Here is a 20,852-nt window from a genome sequence, read left to right as displayed (position 1 = left end):
CTGAAACGTCAGCTTTCCTGCTCCTTTGATGCTGCTTAGCCTGCTATGTTCATCCAGCTGTACACCTTGTTGTAGCTCTTTAGCTGGGCAGTTTTTAGTACTGGGCATACCATGCCATGTGTGAGTGAGTTAACAGTCCAGACACAAGCTCAGCTGGTCTAGTACCCAATCACAGACTGTAGATGTGGGTGAGGAAGAGGGACATTCAACTCCCACCTCACTCTCACCCTCACTCTACCCCCACATTTTGGTTGACACAAAACCTGGGCCCACCTGCCCTCTTAGGAAAAGATATGCAATGTCACAGGGCAATCCGGCCAATATATACCCCTTGGGTGGCACGGTAGTTCAGTGGTTAGCACAGCTGCTTCACAGCGCCACGGACTCAGGTTCAATTCCACTCTCAGGCGACTGTGTGGAGTTTGCACATTCTCCCCCACGTCCGAATGGGTTTCCTCCCACAATCCAAAGATATGCAGGTTAGGTGGACTGGCCATGCTAAACTGTTCCATAATATCCAGGGATGTACGGGCTAGGTGGGTTGCCATAGGAAATGCAGGGTTACAGGGATAGTGTAGAGGGGTGGATCTGGGTGGGATGCTCTTCAGAGGATCGGCGTGGACTTGATGGGCCAAATGGCCTGCTTCTGCACTGTAGGGATTCTATGATTCAATGAACAGATTACTTAAGTTGTAATCACATTGCTGCTTGTGGGGTCTTGCTGTGTACACACAGGTGAGCTGCATATCCTACATTACAACAGTCGCTACACCTCATTAGTTTTAAGTCACTTTGAAACATCCTGAGGTTATGATAGCTGCTATACAAATGCTCGGTTTTTGTTTGGTTTCATATCCTTTAATATACTTATTTTAATTGCTCGGTACAGAACTTAAACATCGCTAAAACGTGACATGAAATTGAAGATTTCCGGCTTACGCTCATCTGGATTAAAATGCAAAACTGAAAAATAACAATTTTAGAAAGGAGTTAACAACTTATATGGCAGGAGAGGGCGCTGTGTGGTGCACACTGTTTGTCATAGGGATGGATCAAGACATACAAGTTAGGTGGATGGCCGTGCTAAATTGCCCCGTAGTGTCCAAGGATGTAGAAATGCAGTGCTACAGTGATAGGATAAGGGGTGGGTCTGGGTGTCGGTGTCAACTCAATGGGCCGAATGGCCTGCTGCTACACCCTAGGGATTCTATGAAATGCCTCCTGCCTAGAAAGCACAGGGCCAAAAGTGTGAATAAGTGTAGTACACACAAATGAATCACAATGCAAGACCTGATTATCATAAATTGGTTTCCAGTGTATTTCTTCGAGCAGTCACCGTTATTGAGTAAGCGCCATCCAACTGCAAAATCGCATCTAACGTTAGACACTGGATTCTGAATTTTGCAAGTATGAGTTAGTTTAGCACAATCATAACTGTGCTTGTCTTTTAAAAAAGATTTTCAATCTCAGTTTCTGGGGTTGGGGGACGTGTAAGGGGCAAGAGCCACTTTGCACTGTGTGTCTCCTGGTATTATCTCTGTTGGTGTGATTTTAATTCTCGTATCTGGGATAATGTAGCACTCCCTTGGTACTGCCCTGGGGCACTGTGCTAGATCGCCCTCAAGTCCTGGAAAGGGGTTTGTGCACAGAATTACAGTAGCACAGAACTATTAAAGCACAGAGAAAGTCATTCAGCCCATCGAGTCTACCCTAGCTCCTTAAATGAGCATTGTACAGTGCCATTTTCCTGTTTTCTCCTGCACATCTTCCTTTGCAAAACATCCTTTGAGAGTCTCGACTGAAATTGCCTCCACCACACTTTCAGGTAGCGTGTTCCTAATCCCTAACACTCGCTGCGTGAAAACAGCTTTCCTCGTATCACTTTTACTTTACACTTTCAGACATTGAACACTTCAATCGGATTTTCTCTCCAAGCAAAACAGTCCTAACTTCTCCAATCTACATTCAGAACTAAGGTCCCTTATCCTTGGAACCATTCTCGTAAATCTATCCTGCAGCATCTCCCTATCTCACTGGCACTGCCCATTGATTGATAAGACAGAAAGGCTCCTAGTTCACACCAGACACCAGTGTAGTAGTTGTGACACTGGACTCATAAACAAGAGGCTCAGGCTAATGCCCTGAAAGCATGGGTTCAAATCCCACCAGAGCAGATGGTGGTATTTAAACTAACTCTGGCTTTGATAGTGACCAGGACATTTTTATCAACATCATGGGGTCTGATGGCACTGTGGTAGTGTCCCTACCAGGAGACCCAGGTTCAAGTCCCACCTGCTCCAGTGGTGTGTAATAACATCTCTGAACAGACTGGTTTGAAAATAATCTACAATCAGTTGTTAAAAAAAAACCCTTTAGGGGAGGGAAATCTGCTATCCTTACCCGGTCTGGCCTACTTAGGATTCTAATTTTGCAGCAATGTAACTGACTCTTAACTCACATCAGAAATAGCCTCACTAGCCACTCAGTTCAAGGGCTTATGCAGACAGGTAACCAATGCTAGGTGAGTCAGCAATGTCCACAATCAATGAGAAAGAATAACTGGTTTGTAGTGTAACACTGGGCTTTATTCCCTCCCTCTACATTTCTTCAGGAGGAGAAAAAAAATCCAAGGGACAGGGAAACGCTACGAAACAGTGAGTGCAAGGCCCTGCCCTCACTGGGGACCTTTCAGGTTCCACTCACACTGACAGGAGGCAACCCTCCCCCACCCCCACCCCAATGCCATCAAACATCCACCGTAATGTCTGCGATGCCAATCTGTCAGTCTCATGCATACACTCACTGAAGGCCACACTTAAAGTGGGATAACTCAATCAGCCTCTTTTCATAGATTCCCTACAGTGGGGAAGCAGGCCATTCGACCCATCAAGTCCATACCCACCCTCTAAAGAGCATCCCACCCAGACCACCCATCCTACCCAATCTCTACAACGCTGCATTTCTTCATAGAAACTTTTCATAGAATTCCTACAGTGTGGAAACAAGCCCTTCGGCCCAACAAGTCCACACCGACCCTTGCAGCATCCCACCCAGACCCATCCCCCTATAACCCACACACCCCTGAACACTACGGGCAATTTAGCATGGCCAATCCACCTAGCCTACACATCTTTGGACTGTGGGAGGAAACTGGAGCACCCGGAGGAAACCCACGCAGACACGGGGAGAATGTGCAAACTCTGCACAGACAGTCGCCCGAGGCTGGAATCGAACCCGGGTCCCTGGTACTGTGAGGCTGCAGTGCCAACCACTGAGCCACTGTGCTGCCCCTGGACACTATGGGTAATTTAGCATGGTCAGTTCACCTGACCCGCACATCTTTGGACTGTGGGAGGAAACTGGAGAACCTACTGGAAGCAGGTTATAACACAGTAGCTCATTACTAATCCAGACACTAATGTGCCTGAAGAATGCAATGTATGTACATAACAGTCAGTTACAATACATGTCTGTTGGACTCTTCACCTGGACTTTACCCAGGGCAGCAGTGTGGGAACGAGGGGCTACAGGGATCTTAAGGCCTTAATGCCCCTCATCTTGGATGAGCAAAATCAGCCTGTGTCTTCACCCCTGACTGGCATCCACCATCAACTGCAGAAAACAGCACAATGAGTGAAGGTGTGTCATGATGACCTCCGTAGTCTTACTGTACTCACTCCCTGTTGTGAGTTTGACTCCAACAACATGCTTTACCTGATGCATCAACACTCATATTATCTTCTTTTCTCCTGTGATACTGGACATGGATATCATGGTATTGAAGAGTCCAACAGACATATTCTATAACTAACTGTTATGTACATACACTACATTCTTCTGGCACATAAGTGTCTGGGTTAATAAGGAGCTCCTGTCTTAGAACCTGCTTCTAGTACCTTGTCATACTCCAATCTGAGGGGAGGCAATGGCCTAGTGGTATTATCACTGGACTGTTAATCCAGAAACCCAGATAATGTTCTGAGGACCCGCTTTCAAATTGCACCACGGCAGATGGAGGAAATTGAATTTTTTTAAAAATCTGGAATTAAGAGTCTAACGATGACTGTGAATCCATCGTTGATTGTCGGAAAAACCCATCTGGTTCACGAATGTCCTTTAGGGAAGGAAACTGCCATCCTTACCTGGTCTGGCCTACATGTGACTCCAGACCCGCAGCAATGTGGTTGAACTTTTAACTGCTCTCTGGGCAATCAGGAATAGGCAATAAATGCTGCCTACCCAGTGATACCCTCATTGCGTGAATGAATAAAGAAAAACAAAGTGATCAAGGAAGATGGAGGATGCAATGTGGTGCTTCCAGGCCACATGTTCAAGTGCACTGAAGATGGAAAATCCGCTGATGGTAACAAACACAACATTATTCTGGTTCACGTGTGAGGCAACACTTGAAGTTGACAGTATCTTTGGATGTAACCCGGCAATGAGAGCTGGGGCATTTGGGCAAGTGAAGGCAATCGAGTGGGTGGGAAGTGTGGTGCTGATTGTGGCAGACCCTGCATAGGGACAGCAAAGCACAGGGGATAACTTACAGATTTCAGGGCATAATTCCCACTGGTTCCTGTTTACATTCCCATTCATAGAAACAATTGGCAATGCTTAAAATAGCCTGGGCAGGGGCTGGGGGCAGATCCATGACATCTCCCGTCCAAACAAGTCCCATATCACTCACAAAAATGGGGCAACCAATCAGAGAGAATTCACCACCTAAACAGAACAGCAGGAAACATTGGGGAGCTGCTCCTCCAATCATGGGCTGCCTCTCTCCTGTGCTTGCTGCTGATAGGCTCTGCCTCAACAGCAGACCCCCAATGAAAACAGTCTGTGATTGGAGGATCTATAGGCTGTTCAGCAAGTCAGTGATGGCGTTGAGTGAGTCACTGGGGTCCAGGAGCCATGGGTTGGGAGAGAGGAGTGTGGGTCTGAGTTGGGAGCATGGAGTGATGAGAGCTGGCAGGGTGGGGAGTAGTCTCTCAGAGGTAGTGAGGGAGCATTGGCAGCCTCCATTATCCAGGATGTGAGGCCGATGGCTGGATCCAGGAGTTCTGCCTGCTGGGTCTTAGTTGGCAGTGTTAACTAGAGCAGAAACAGTGTGGAAGGAGGAGGCAGCAGCAGCAGAATTTGGGGAAAGTAAAGGAGGCTTCAGAGTGAAGGCAGGTGAGAAAAGGATACTGCAAGAGATTTGAGGAGAAGGAGAGCTCAAGGTGTGTGGGGTAAAAGGAAACAGCGATGGTGAGGCAGGTGTTATAAAGGAGATAGACTAGTTTGAAACCTGCCTGCAAAATAATAATCAGCTCACTGTGATCCAAGAAAACTTTAAATCGCTGAGATAAGGAATTCCTTATATACAAATGTGGGACCTCTAGCTTAGGGCTACAGATATTCAGGAGCTACCATACCTGGAGAAAGTCTAGTGGATCCTACTATAATGAATACTACTTAACTGTTAAATTTAAACCTGAAATTGAGATCCAAGATATGGTAAATAGAGTTGTAGCTGCCTAGTTAAAATGTCTCAGTTTTGTGCATGTGTGATGAAAATGCATGAGTTGGGACCTCACCAATCGGTGTAAGGTGTGTTTTGGTGATGGCTTTTCATGTGTAGAAGTGTGTATAAGTTATTTTTCAAAAAAAAACTTTCTTAACCGATGCCTGTTGTCTTGTACTGATTTAGATGCTGTGGCATCTAGGAAATGTATACTTTCCTTGTGTGTTGTAGCTTTAAATGTAAGGGAATATTAATAATTATTGAGGAGATTGATTAATTATTCTTATTCAGAATGTCTGAGAGTCCAATTAACCAACAGGTCAACACAAAGACAAAAGGTATTGCTATTACACTACAGTGTCACCTAATGAATGGGCGAGTGAGGATGAAAAGTTAACACCCAAAAAGTAGTCAAGAAAATCTCAGAGGAGTCCTCAAAAAAGAAACATTATTTTGAAAACAAAGAATGCTGGAAATCACAGCAGGTCAGGCAGAATCCACGGAGAGAAAGCATGCTAAAGTTTCGAGTCTAGATGAGTCTTCATCAGAGCTTGCTCTCTCTCCATGGATGCTGTCTGATGCACTGTGATCTCCAGCATTTGTTTTCAGTACAAATTCTAGCTTCTGCAGTCATTTGCTCAAATATTATTTTAATACAAGGCGCATCTGAAAACCAGTTGATGTGCTGAAGAGGAACGAGCTCCAACTGTCAGGAGATGGACTGACTGTAAATCTGTTCATAATTAAATGGTTCATCAACCAGGAAACTAGGCATGAAGACATAGTCACGAACATAACTAACTCACTGGGAAAGATCAGTGACATTCTCAAATCAGATACACGTGTGTTAGATAACAAAGACCTGCTGATGTGAGGATAGAACATCAACCTGCTCTATATCAGCTTCTCAACCAGATGGTGTGGAAAATTGATATCTGTTTACAGGACAGCGTGTCATGCTGGGCACTATCCAAGTGATTAACTGCCTTTCTCTGAAAGTCTGACCCAGAAATAAATGGCACTGGGGTATAACAAGCAGACTGGCTGGAGTTTGATAGGCATGGACTGAGGGTAACACATCATGATTACTTACACTCACACATACATACAGACACTTGCAAGTTTTACTTTATATCTAACCCTGCGCTGTCCCTGTCCTGGGAGTGTTTGATGGGGAACAGCACAGAGGGAGCTTTACTCTGTATCTAACCCCGTGCTGTCCTTGTGCTTGGAGTGTTTGATGGGATTTCTGTGCTGCCTTCGAATGATACTGGGTAAATATTAATTGATGTGTATATAAGAAGTATGTAGGCACATCCTGGCTCTGGTTGGTTTAAATGAGCTTTATTGACAAAGTAATGCCTAACTTCACTGAAACAAGCTTTTGTCTCAGTGTCACTATTCCCAGACCGAATCAGTAGGCAGAGACAGTTAACGTCCTCGTTCAGACAATCTTGGGATAGGTAGGTGGGGGATATATGCCTCTGGTGGATGAGGCTCTCATTTTCCCATCATTTGGGATGTTAGAACCTATACAAAAACACAAGACCAACCAACCACACTGTGTTATAATGGTGGACAAGGAAAGAGCCATCTGCTAGACAGACCATCAAACAGCCTGTTCCTCCTATGAATCTCACATTGTTGTTCAAAGAGAGAGCATGAAATTACGAAACTTACAATGAGTCACAAGAAGTTAATATTCGGATATGGCAAATAATGGAGATGGCTTACTTTTGCTGTGAGAGGAATTTAACATAAAATTAACGAAATTATGCTTCAGTTATACAGAGGATTGGTGAGACCACATCTCAAATACTGTGCACGCTTTCAGTCTCCTTATGTAAGGAAAAGTGTAAATGCGTTGGAAGCAGTTGAGAAGAGGTTTACGAGATTGATTTTGCGTGAGCCAAGTGTTTTGGAGGATATGTGTTAGACAGATTAGATCTGTTCCCACTGAACTTTAGAATGGTGAGGGATGATTGACTGAAGGTGAAAAAGGTTCTAAATAGCCTTGACAAGGTGGATGTAGAAATATTTGGTGCATCCAGAACTAGGGTGTTCTGTTTTAAAATTGAGGGTCCTCATTTTCCTTTTCCTTTTGTGATAAAAGTTAAGTTTTACATGTATATTATTACCATTTGAGATTTGGTTTGTGAAACGGAAGTGATTTTGGTCAGTTCTTTAAAGATAGCCTTTTTTTTTAAGAAGGTCAGAAGCTCATTTGGAACAGTGACTTAAATATATAATTTCCAAGAAGGCATGTTACTTTAGTTAAGTGCCCAGCTGGACAGCTGTGGTGTTAATGGATGGAATATTTAATCTGGTGAGTTTGCAACAGACCAGAGGCCACTCGTTCTGCTTTAGACTTCAGCTCAGAAGAAGCAGGAGTTTAGTTCAAAGGGAAAGCTTCCTCCAAGCAAGGGAATGAAGGTTTCAGTTCAAGGAAACCAGTCACCCTGGCAGGAGTGTTATTCTTCAAACGTATTATTCTTCGAGGAAAAAGGAATTGAAGAGGTTTAGACTTGAAAAGTCACCAGAATTGGAAATCAATCTGAAAACTGTCTCAGCAGTTCAAGGAAAAGAATGGGGCGGCATGGTGGCTCAATGGTTAGCACTGCTGCCTCACAGCGCCAGGGACCCGGGTTCAATTCCACCCTCGGGAGACTCTCTGTGTGGAGTTTGCACATTCTCTCCATGTCTGCGTGGGCCTCCTCTGGGTGCTCCGGTTTCCTCTCACAGTCCAAAGATGTGCAGGCTAGGGTGGATTGGCCATGCTAAATTGCCCATAGTGTCCAGGGATGTGCAGGCTAGGTGGGTTAGCCATGGGAAATGCAGGGTGATGGGGTGGGTCTGGGTGGGATGCTCTTTGGAAGATCGCTGTGGACTCGATGGGCTGAATGGCCTACTTCCACACTGTAGGGAATCTAGGAACTGAGAAGAATTAGTTAGGCAAGAGGTTTATGAATTGAGGTAACAGCAATATTTCTCTAGGATCCAGTGTCCGTAAAGGATAGCATTGAGAAGCAGGGTGAAACTTTGCTTTGCTGTATATATTGAGAGCCTTGTAAATTGTTGTATATATTGTCATATATATATGTTCGCTGTTCTTAAAGTCATAGAGTCACACAGCATGGAAACAGACCCTTCAGTCCAAACTAAACTGGTCCCACCTGCCTGTTCCTGGCCCATATCCCTCCAAAAACCAAACCTTTCCCATTCATATATCCATCCAAATGTCTTTTAAACGCTGTAATTGCATCCACAACCGCCACTTCCTCAGAAAGTTCATTCCAAACGCGAACCAACCTCTGTTTAAAAAATTGCCTCGTGTTTTTTAAATCTCTCTCCTCTCACCTTAAAAATATGCCCCATCATCTTGAAGTTCCCCATTTTAGGGAAAAGTCAACTACAGTTGTCTCTATCTATACCTCTCGTTATTTTATAAACTTCAATCAGGTCACCTCTCAACCTCTTACGCTCCAGTGAAAAATGTCCCAGCCTATTCAGCCTTCCCTTATAACTCAAACCTTCCATATCCAGCAACATCCCAGTAAATCTCTTCTGAATCCTCTCCAACTTAATAATATCCTTCCTGTAATTGGGTGACCAGAACTGGACACAGTATTCCTGAACAGGCCTCACCAATGTACTGTACAACCTCAAAATGACTTCCCAACTCCTATACTCAAAGGACTGAGCAATGAAGGCAAGCATGCCAAATGCCTTTTTAACCACCCTGTCTATATGTGACGCAAACTTCAAAGAATTATGTACCTGCACCCCATGTCCCTCTGTTCTACAACACTACCCAAGACCCTACCATTAATTGTATAAGCCCTACCCCTGTTTGTTGTACCGAAATGCAATATCTCGCATTTATCCAGATTGAACTCCGTCTGCCATTCTTCAGCCCATTGACCCATTTGATCAAGATCCCTATGTACTCTTAGAAAACCTTCTTCACTGTCTACAATGCCACCAATTTTGGTGTTGTCCGCAAACGCACTAACCATGCTTTCTATGTTCTCATCCAAACCATTTGTATAAATGACAAACAAAAGAGGACCCAGAACTGATTTGACATGTCTAGTGACACTATCAGTTGGAATTATAGCACTCAGTGGGTTTGCGACTGTGAAACTCTCTGCTTCGGAAGGTGGAGGAGATAGGTCATTGAATGTTTTTAACGCAAAGGTAGATACCGTTTTGTTAGAAAGGGAAATAAAAGGTGGATGGGAATATGGAATTCAAAATGCAAGCTGATTAGCCATGATCTTACTGAATGGTGGAAACATATGGCCTACTTCTGCTCCTAATATGTGGGTCTTAAGACAAATGTATCAACTCTACTAAAAAGCACATTAATGTTTACCCTGGGAAGACTAACTCCTTTGATTCCAATCCCTCCCCTTGTATCCTCTGAGCAGGGAGAAGATAGACATTAGTGTGAGGATGGTGGGCTATCATTCTTAATTCTCCAGCACTCCTGGCATCCTACTTACAGAGACCCAACAACAACGGGAAATTTGACTGGGGAGCCAGTACATAGACAGTCTACACTCTGGCTTCCCTAGGTGCACTGTGCAATTTTCTCTGTTGTCCTCTGTGGAGCTATTTAAACGTGGAATTTCCTGTCAATGGAGGCAAAAGGATACACAAATGCTCAAAGTGTACAACATCAACTTACATTTATATAGCATCGTTTACATGAATGTACTCACACCAAGTGTGAAACATAGGAGATACTAGGGCAGGTTTCCAATGGCTTCTTCACGGCAGTCAGTCGAAAGCAGTGTCTTGAAGAAACAGAATGTGGTTGTGAACTTGAGGGAGGGAAATCCAGAGCTTAGGGGTGCTGGATAAGTACAGGGGAGATAAAAAGAACAGGAGGATACGTGGCCCCGGCTAGGATGAAGTAAGGTCACTGGAGGCCTTGCAGAGCACGAACATCAGAATAGTCGAATGACCCGTTTGCGTGCAGCGTGTTCTAGATAAATGTGAAATAAGTCTGTGATTTAGCCACACTCACTAGCTCAAAGGATGAAGGGTCAGGAACAGCCTCACACATAAGACCAGCAGTATCTGAACAACACAAGCTGTGGAATGGACTGTGGAACAGCACAGTCAGCTGCTGTTACAAAACTCATTGAAAGGTGTCAATTCCAAACCAAACCATCCCACTGCTGCACAGGGATGTGTCTGCATTTCTCCATCAATCGCAGTACATTTTCATACCAGGGGTACAACACAAAAGCACATGTTAAAATGAAATGCCCAAACCTGATAATGTCTTTGTGCCCATTCTTGGCAGCCAGATGCAATGGGGTGGTGAAGTTGGCATCAGTGCTGTCTTTGGACTGACCCTCCAGCAAGGCAACACACATGTTACTGTTCAACAGGAGCTGTGCAACCTGGCCAGGGAGGCAAGGGAGAGATCAGTGTTTCAGAGCCATTGAAAATCTCACACAGATTAACTACTTGCATTCCAGAGATTCTCTCCGCTCAACAATTCTGCAGTCTGCATGCCTCAAACACAGTTTAGCTGTTGCCAATGCAGCTTAAAATTGAGTTAGTATCAGGAATCTGGCTGATCACAGTATTGTCAGCACTCACAGACGTTGTTGCTGACTGCTGCGCTAATGGGGTTCCTGATCACTGCTATCTGTTGTCCATCTGAGCCACTGTGAAGGGCTATTGGCCATGTATCTATTGGGATAGTTTCTGACTCTCCCTTCCCCAAACCCCAGCTCCTTCTTGCTGCCTTTCTGGCTCAATACCAGACTCATCTCAGCACAGGTTTTATTCCTGTTTGATCCCAGTTTGAAAAACCAGACAGTCACAGTTTATTCCTGTTTTAGAACCCATTTCTTAAGGATCCATCTCCCCACAGCTGGATCCCCACTCTCACTCCTTGCCTAGAAAATGCTACAAAACTCTTTACGTATACAGTCATACAGCAATGTAAACAGACCCTTGGGTCCAACCAGCCCAGAGGTGACACACCCACTCCTCTGGGTCACAAGGTTATTGATACACACAAAATTGTGCGTATGAAATCCAGGCTTACACTCCAATTCTGTACTGAAGGACAGCCGCATTGTTAGGGGTGCTGTGTTTCAAATAAGGCATGACACCGAGGCCCCAGCTGCTCTTCCACACGGATTTAAATGATTGCAATACAGACCTGGAAGAACAGTGACAGAGTTCTCACTGGTGTCCTTCCTAAAATCTAAAGCAAAGTCACAAGAAATGGATGAAGTCCTCTTTTTCCTTCATTGCTGTTTGGGGGACAAATTGATTGCTGCATTACAGTAGTGACTACAGTTCAAAAGCACTTTTATTGGAGTTCCATGCCCTTTTAGAATGCCCTGAGGTTGTGGAAGTTGCTATATAAAGGCAAATCTTTCATTGGAGGGCTAGTAAATTTACCTGAGACTGCTCCAGGCCATGCTGTGTAGTGTTGGCCTGAATGGTCGATCACCATCACAATAAGGGTAAGGTTGGCCCCTCCTTTGTGGTCCTCTTTATTTAGCTTCTGCTGGGGTTTTCTCTTCACTCATTTCCTGTCCCATCATCTGACCCCACGTAACCATTAGACACAAGCCAATTGGCAGCTGATGCCTTTGTTCTGTTTAACTATAGGAGGCTTCATGTCCGTAGTCCTGTCCAACTCTGAACCTGAACTGATGCCCACACAAAGATGCTCCCTCGCAAAAGCTAATGGGCAATGTTAAGGTGGCTCAGGTGATATCCCCTCGCAGTACCCTGGCAACACAGAGGCCAATGTGCTCCAATAACTGAGAGCGACAAACTCGGCCTTGACCTGGGATTGAAGTTGCAGGATGTGGTAAATCCATCCAGCTGAGTTTGATGTAGTTGCTGTGGGATGAACACACCTCCCCAAACAAAAGATAAAGTCATTCTTGATAAATGTCTGGTGTTTCAATCAGCAGGTAAAGTGGCCAGTGGCATTGGCAGGGTCAAACACAGGAGTAGTAGAAACTGCAGATGCTGGAGAATCTGAGATAACAAGGTGTAGAGCTGGATGAACACAGCAGGCCAAGCAGCATCAGAGGAGCAGGAAGGCTGACGTTTCAGGCCGAGACCCTTCTTCAGAAATGGGGGAGGGGAAGGGGGTTCTGAAATAAATAGGTAGAGAGGGGGAGGCAGATAGAAGATGGATAGAGGAGAAGATAGGTGGAGAGGAGACAGACAGGTCAAAGAGGGGGGGATGGAGCCAGTAAAGGTGAGTGTTGGTGGGGAGGTAGGGAGGAGATAGGTCAGTCCAGGGAGGACGGACAGGTCAAGGGGGCAGGATGAGGTTAGTAGGTAGGAAATGGGGGTGAGGCTTGAGGTGGGAGGAGGGGATAGGTGGGAGGAAGGACATGTTAGGGAGGCGGGGACGAGCTGGGCTGGTTTTGGGATGCAGTAGGGGGAGGGGAGATTTTGAAGCTTGTGAAATCCACATTGATACCATTGCACTGCAGGGTTCCCAAGCGGAATATGAGGTGATGTTCCTGCAACCTTCGGGTGGCATCGTTGTGGACCTGGCCCAGACTATTAATCCAGAGACACCTTGGTTTGATATCATGCCATGGCAGATGGTGGAATCCGGAAGGAAGATGACTGTGAAACTATTGCTGATTGTCCGGAAAACCCATCCGGCTCACTAATGTCCTTCAGGGAAGGAAATCTTCTATCGCCACCTGGTCTGGCCTACTTGTGACTCCAGACCACAGCAATGTGGTTGACTCTAAACTTCCCTTTGCGGAATTAGAGATGGCCGATAAATACTGGCCCAGACAGTGATGTGCACATCCTGTGAGTGAATATAAAAGAAACAGACAAAAAGGATCTCCACAATCCGACAACTCTACTTTCTGTCTGCCAGGATTTTAATAAGCATCCACCTCACTCAGAAGAACTGAATGTACACATCCTACTCTATATTTTTCAAATCTCATTTGGGTCAAGAGGAATGGATTGATTTTATTCATGAGTATCCATTAACCAGTGGACAAGTCATTGATGGGGTTGTGTTGTGAAACATTATGTTCCAGTTCCATTTGCAGTCATGCATCGATCCTGCTCTCCCAGGTGTACATACACAGACGATGCCAAGGCAAGAAAGGAAGACTTGCATTTACCTAGCGCCCTCCACAATCTAAGGTTGGCCCCAAGCCCCTTGCAGCAAACAGTCATTGTTGTAACGTAGGGAAAAATGACAGTCAGTCTACACACAAAACCTCACAAACTGCGATGGGACAACTGACAATTCAAGGGTTCTACGTGCTTAAATTAGGTGGCAGCAGGGTCGGTCAGTGGTTAGCACTGCTGCCTCACAGCACCGGGGACCTGGGCTCGATTCCAGCTTCAGGCAACTGTCTGTGGAGTTTGCACATTCTCCCAGTGTCTGTGTGGGTTTCCTCCACGTGCTCCGGTTTCCTACCACAGTCCGAAGATGTGCTGGCTAGATGGATTGGTCATGCTAAATTATCTATAGTGTCTGGGGATGTGCAGGCTGGGTGGGTTAGCCATGGGAAATGCAGGGTTACAGGGATAGGAGTAGGGGGTGGGTTGTAGATGGGGTGCTCTTTGGAGGCTAGGGCTGGGCCAAATGGTCTGCCTGCACACTGTAGGGATTCTATGATTCTAAATGGAGGAATAGGCTGACCCATATCCTTTCCAATTCTTCAAATTATGTCACAGAATGCTTTACCCACAATTTAACATCTCATTCACAAGAATGGCGCCTGGGGTAGCACAGTACTGCCTTGGTCCTGCTCCAAAGTTTATTTTTTAATTTTTTTTTTATTCTTGCAAAGGTATGGGTGTGGGCACCATCGGCAAGGCCAGCATTTGTTGCTAATCCCTGACTGCCCTTGAAGTGATTGGTTCTGTAACTAGTTCAGAGGACAGTCATAAGTCAAATACATTGCTGTAGGTCTCTGTCACATGGGGCATCAGTGACTCAGACGGTTTGGTTCTGAAATGTCAATGGTTTCACAATTGCCATTAGACTTGCTTTTGCTTAATTCAGATTTCACCATCTGCCATAGTGGGATTTGAACCGATGACTCCAGAACATTACCTTGGGGTTCCAGATTGCTCAACCAGTGATTTACCAGCCAAGATTTTGCATTCAAATCCTGGAGTGGGGTTTGAGGCCACGGTTTTCCAACATCTCCAGGAGTCTGTGTCAACACCTCCATGTACCACCATTGACATCTGAAGTGAACTAGCATCTCTGGTTGGGTTATACCCAATCCCTCACTTCCCAACTCCAATGTCCATTTCTTCACAATTCCCAATCCTGATCCCACTCTCTTCAAAATTTGCAATCCATGCCCCACCATCTCCATACTTTCCAATTCCTAATCTCTCTACAGTTCCCAATCACAGTCCCATTCCCTCCACAATTCCCAATCCTGGTCCCACCGTCTTCAGACTTCCCAATGCCAAAATCCATTCATTCCATAATTCCCGATCCCAATGCCCACTGTCTCCGCTTCCCAGTCTCTCTACACTTCCATGCCCCAATTCCTCTCTTGTTGACACAGATTGTGTGTCATTATCCTAACTCTGGATTCCCTCAAACATGTTCAATAAATCCAGCTAATCACCATACTTCGTCCTTTCTAAGCAATGATCCTGTAGCTAATCAGCCTGCCTCAGCTGTTAAAGTTTCTTCGTCAACATGGGGCCAGAAACCTCAGCAATGAGATTATAAGGAAGGTTCGGAGTTACAGACAATTTTAAGAGTGAACAATCTTACCTTCAGTCTGCCAAACTCACACGCGAGATCCAGTGGTGTTTTCTTGGCCTTATTTATGATGCATGGGTTGGATTGGTGCTGCAGGAGCATCTCAGACTGTCAGAGAAAATAATTACAGAAAATAAATACCGGGCAGATATCCCTGTCCAAATTCCATCTTCATTTACAGAACTTGGAGTCCTTTGTTTCAGCCTTGACCCCCCTCTCCTCCCTGCTCCCCTCCCACCCAGCTTCATTGAGTTAACCCACATCTTCATCACTCAGGAACTCAAATATTTCATCAGAACCTTTGAATGCCCTCCATGGTCTCTCCTGCATTTCACACAATGTGGCGGTCAGTGGTTCAATTGTTCTGTGCTGGCATGATGCAAGTTTGGAAATTCATTCACGCTCATTGGTCAAACCTGGGCGTGGACTCAGAACAACGTAAGCAGACACCAGAAACGCAATTCAAAGTTGAGTTTTAAACATGGGTTTTGTGATTCCATTCATTTTTAAGGCTGTCGTAAATATATCTGTTGTCTCTGCATTGTTCTGATACACACAAAACATACAACACACTTTTTTTGAGATCATAGAATCCCTACAGTGTAGAAGCAGGCCACTTGGCCCATCAAGTCTATGCCAACACACTGAAGATCATTCCAGTCAGACCCCCCTACCCTATCCTTGTAACCCTGCATTTCCCATGGCTAATCCACCCAGTCCACACATCCCTGGGCACTATGGGTCAATTTCCCATGGCCAATCTACCTAACCTGCATATCTTTGGACTGTAAGAGGAAACCCATGCAGACAATATACAAACTCCACAGAGGCAGTCACCCAAGGCTAGAATTGAACCCAGGTCCCTGGTGCTGTGAAACAGCAGTGCTAACCACTGAGCCACCGTGCCACCCTTAGATTTAGATTTAGATTGCTAAACATGCTTTATTTGAATTGTGATACACAAGACAAAAAGTAGTCTAAATCTCCAGTCCTGCACTGCGGTACAACAATGTTGTATTTTTATAGCATCTTAATTTGACTAGAACATCCTAAAGCACTTCACAGAAACATTTTAAAAACGATATTTAACACTGAGCTGTGTAATGAAGTTTGGCCAAGGAGGGAGGTTTTAAAGAGTGTCTTTTAAGAAGAGAAAGAGGGAGAGAGTGGTCGCGAATCAGAGAGATACTGAAAGAAGAAATTCAAGAGTTTAGTGCTCAGGCAGTGAAAGGTGAATGAATGATTTTACTATCACGGGTACATTACAGTGAGAAAAACAGTAAAATACAGTGACAAGCTTTTCCGCTGTCACCACGATCCGGTGCCATTTCGAATCGTTTAAAAATAAGAGAATAAAATAGAAATGTGGCTTCAAAAAAGTCCATCAGTACTGAGCCAGCTCATCAACAACAATGTGTGTGCTGCCACACCTCCTGCACTGCCTCGCTGCTATCTACGTTGGACCCAACCTACCACAAAGTCGCCGATCTTCAGGTGTTGTTTTTCGCTGCTGGGCCTACATCGCCGATGTAACAGCCACCAATTCCGGTACCAGGTCCCGTGCTGGCCCTGGAAAAGTAACCAGGAGCTCCCTCGCCAACGCCATGTGATGGGCGCTGGGCCCACTCGAGTTCGCTCTGGGATTCCTCGCTGTGTCCGAAGCTGTCCGTGATCATGACAAGAGGTAAGTCCAGGAAAGAAGAGAAAACAGAAAAAGAAAAGCAGTCGGAGAGGACGAGGCCCAGCTCGGGAGCTCTACTCCACCGCCATCTTGATGACATCACCTGGCACCTGGAGTGGAGATGCTGCCTCTGGTGCTGGAGCAGTTAACATTGAGGTTGTTCAACAGGCTGGAGTCCGAAGAGACAGATATTCCGGAGGGTCGTGTGATAGAAAGGGGTGAGGTGGTGGACGGATTTGAAAATGAAGATGAGAATTTTAAAGGCAAGGAGTTATTTAACTGGGAGCCAATGTAGGTCAATGAACACAGGGAGCAATGGGTGAATGAGACAAGGAGTGAATAAGGACATGGGGCAGCAGAGATTTCAGATGGTCTTCACTTAATGGATGCGTGGATGTGGGAAGCAGGCCAGGATTCCATCAGAATAATCAAGACCATGGATAACAAAGCTGGGCCTGAGAGCATCTGCAGCCAATGAGGCAGAGGAGCCGTGCAGTACTGACCAACTACTAACCTCCAGTGCAGTCAACTGTGCTTGTCTTTGGATGAATGCAAGGGATACTTGACTATATTTATCTTGTGTCTCAGGAAGCCACACAGGAGCCACACAGTGAAGACGATGCCACAAACAGCAGCTGAGACAACAACTCAGTTGATCATGATGTCCATTGAGGGACAAAGATTGGCTGAGACCCTGGAAGGAACTCCCTGCTCTTTTCTCCAATGGTTTATAAAATCCAAATAAACTACCACAGGCTGACATTTAAATTTAATGTTTACTGTGAAAGACAAAGCCTATGACAGTGCAGCTCTGCCTCAGTGTGACCCTGAAATTACGGCCTGCATTAAACATTCAAAGCCTGAACACGTCCTTTACGCACCCCACACCCCAGGTCTTGTCATGACATGAGCTGTTTTCACCACGGCCAACCCATTTTCACCTATACATTGTTCCCATTGTCAGCCGTTCTCTTCCCGAGCTCACTATCACCCATCCTCTTGTCTCTCTCACTATTATATTCTCTCTCTCTCTCTCTGGGCTCCACCTGCATCTATCCATTCACTCCTTCCCCCCATCCCATCCTGTCATAAGAACATGAGTAAAAGGAGCAGGAGTAGGCCATCTGGCCCATCGAACCTGCTCTGCCATTCAATATGATCATGGCTGATCTTTTCATGGACTCAGCTCCACTTACCTGCCTGCTCACCATAACCCTTAATTCCTTTACTGTTCAAAAATCTATCCATCTTTGCCTTGAAAAGATTCAACAAGATAGCCTCAGCTGCTCCATTGGGCTTTGTGTCTACTATCATTTCTGAAACTGGACTGGAAACATTAGCTCCGTTTCTCTCTCCACAGATGCGGCCAGTTCTGCTGAGTTTCTCCGGCAATTCCTATTCTTGTTTCAGATTTTCTGCAACCACCTTTCTTTGTTTCATTTAATTACATACTCGAGTCTTTGGTTGACTCGATGATTCACTTCCTTGTTGCCGAGTGGACATTGTTGACATAGAAAATATTGACATATTTATGTAAATAGAAGTCACTGCGCTGCAGAAGAAATCTTCAAGCGAAATACATCAGAAGATGCTTTGACTGTGTGGCCGGTTACTACACAAATATATGTTCCTTTTGGTCATTTGCTATTATCTAGGCTCTCCTACCCTTTCCTGCTTTCTTGTGTTGGGTATTCCTCTGGAACATGTGGGCAGGGAAAGCTTAGAGTCATAAAACGGCAGATGCTGCAATCCAAGGTAGACAAACAGGAGGCTGGAAGAACACAGCAAACCAGGCAGCATCTGGAGGAAAGGAGCAGTCCTGAAGAAGGGTAATACCCAAAGGTTTCACTGCTCCTTTCCTCCAGATTCTGCCTGGTAGAGAAAGATTGCCCGGTGAGAGGGGAATAAACAATCTTTAAAACAGACCTGCTGGGTTTTTCCACCAATTTCTGTTTTTGTAACAGTAGTACTGTGTACAATTCCGGTCACTCTACCATAGGAAGGAATTATTAAACTGGAGAGGATTCAGAAAAGATTTACCAGGATGTTGCCAGGAATGGAGAATTTGAGTTATAAGGAGAGGTTGGATAGGCTGGGACTGTTTTCACTGGAACCTAAGAGATTGAGGGGTGACCTTTATAGAGGTTTATAAAATCATGTGGGGAATAGAAAACGTGAATAGGAAAGATGTATTCCTTAGGGTGGGTGGGTTCAAAACTAGAAGGCGTATTTTTAAGGTGAGATGAGAAAGATTTAGAAGTGACTTGAGGGGCAGCTTTTTCACTTGTGTGTGGAATGAACTCGCAGAGGAAATGGTACAGGCAGGTACAGTTACAACATTTAAAAGACATTTGCACAGGAACGTGAATAGGAAAGGTTTACAGGGATATGGGCCAAATGCAGGCAAGTGGGACTAGTTTAGTTTGGGCAACATGGTCAGCATGGATGAGTTGGACCAAAGGGTCTGTTTCTGTGCTGAATGACTCTCAGACTCAATTTGGCCGCAGATTGAATTGATCTGCCAGTGCAGTTCCTCAGGCAGCCAGTAGGAGGCAGAAGAGGGCCACTGTGGGAATATGAGAGGGAGTTGGTGATTCTCACTCTGTGGCCCAGGTCTCTGTAGTCCCCTGAGAGAGAACAGGTGCCACTGCTTTTCATTATTTGGTTTGATGTGGTCCTCAGGGTGCAAAAGATCGAGACAGGAGGATTCGGAATATCCTGCCGAGCAAGCCGGCAGGTTTGGTTTCCTCGGATCTGAGGGGGTCTGGAGGTGAGCAGTGAAGGTGATGGTGAAGGGTAGTGAATGTTAACAGCACGTTGCTGACCCCACGCCCCCAAACTCCAGCGCTGCTGTGACACAATCTGATCCGCTCCTGCCAAGAGAATCCATGGTTTAACCCTTCCCTCCTGGCCCAGAAAGCCTGAAGTGCACCCAGGAGTTAAAGAGGTATGTAAAAAAAATCCTCCACAACTAGCAGGCAGGGACATGGGAAAAAGGGAGGAGATCAGCACGAAGTAAGAGAGCCAGTCTCGGGATGATGGGCTGAATGGCCTCTTTCTGCGTTATCATAATTCAGTAATTCTGAGGGGTCTGTGAGTGGGATTTGAGGAGATCGAGTCCCCATATTTTCCCAAATACCACTTTATCTGCCCCTTCTGGCCAAAGTAATATCCGCCCAGTCTCTCTTTCCCACCAACCACCTAAAGCCAACAATAATTACTTTCATTTATATCCTGCCTTTTACCAGCTCACGTTCCCTCAGGGTGGCCACTTCAAACAAGCTGTGGCACTGTGGTTCTCATCAGGGCACATGACCCAAAGGCTCAGTCAAGGTGGTGGGTTTAAGGAGGACGAGGTTCACGGAGAACCACAACTTTCTACCTAATTAGGTGAAGCCCAGCTCGCAATGGTGCAATCTTTAAAGAGGGGGATACTCAGTCCGTACGCCGACTGTGTTCCCTGTCCTGCAGTCCCTACGCTGACTGTGTTCCCCGTCCCGCAGCCCGCACGACGACCATGTTCCCTATCCCGCAGTCCGTACGCAGACTGTGTTCCCCATCCCGCAGTCCGCACACAGACTCTGTTCCCCGTCCCACAGCCCATACGCCGACTGTGTTCCCCCTCCCACAGCCCGCAGACTGTGTTCCCCGTCCCGCAGCCCGCATGCCGACCGTGTTCCCTATCCCACAGTCTGTGCGCTGACTGTGTTCCCTGTCCCGCAGGCCGTACGCAGACTGTGTTCCCTGTCCCACAGTCCGTACGCAGACTGTGTTCCCCGTCCCACAGCCCGCACACAGACTGTGTTCCCCGTTCCGCACCCCGCACGCAGACTGTGTTCCCCGTCCCGCAGCCCGTTCACCAACTGTGTTCCCTGTCCCACAGTCTGTACACTGGCAGT

The 20,852-nt window shown here is 45.8% G+C and overlaps 1 protein-coding gene across 1 annotated transcript in view; it reads right to left on the bottom strand.

The window, feature by feature from the left end:
* LOC109922660 (caskin-2-like) overlaps nucleotides 1-20,852 on the bottom strand; it is a 136,384-nt gene that overhangs the window by 50,953 nt on the left and 64,579 nt on the right. Inside the window, exons 5-6 of the mRNA XM_048611002.1 lie at nucleotides 15,285-15,380; nucleotides 10,790-10,920 (exon numbers count right to left, since the gene is read on the bottom strand). Coding sequence (XP_048466959.1) covers nucleotides 10,790-10,920; nucleotides 15,285-15,380 — 227 coding nt within the window. The remainder of the gene's footprint in view (nucleotides 1-10,789; nucleotides 10,921-15,284; nucleotides 15,381-20,852) is intronic.

The sequence above is a fragment of the Rhincodon typus genome, chromosome 23, assembly GCF_021869965.1.
Source record: "Rhincodon typus isolate 14 chromosome 23, sRhiTyp1.1, whole genome shotgun sequence".
NCBI classification, from domain to species: domain Eukaryota; kingdom Metazoa; phylum Chordata; class Chondrichthyes; order Orectolobiformes; family Rhincodontidae; genus Rhincodon; species Rhincodon typus.
The sequence above is the reverse complement of the archived record's forward strand: the minus strand, read 5'-3'. Positions and strand labels throughout refer to the sequence as shown.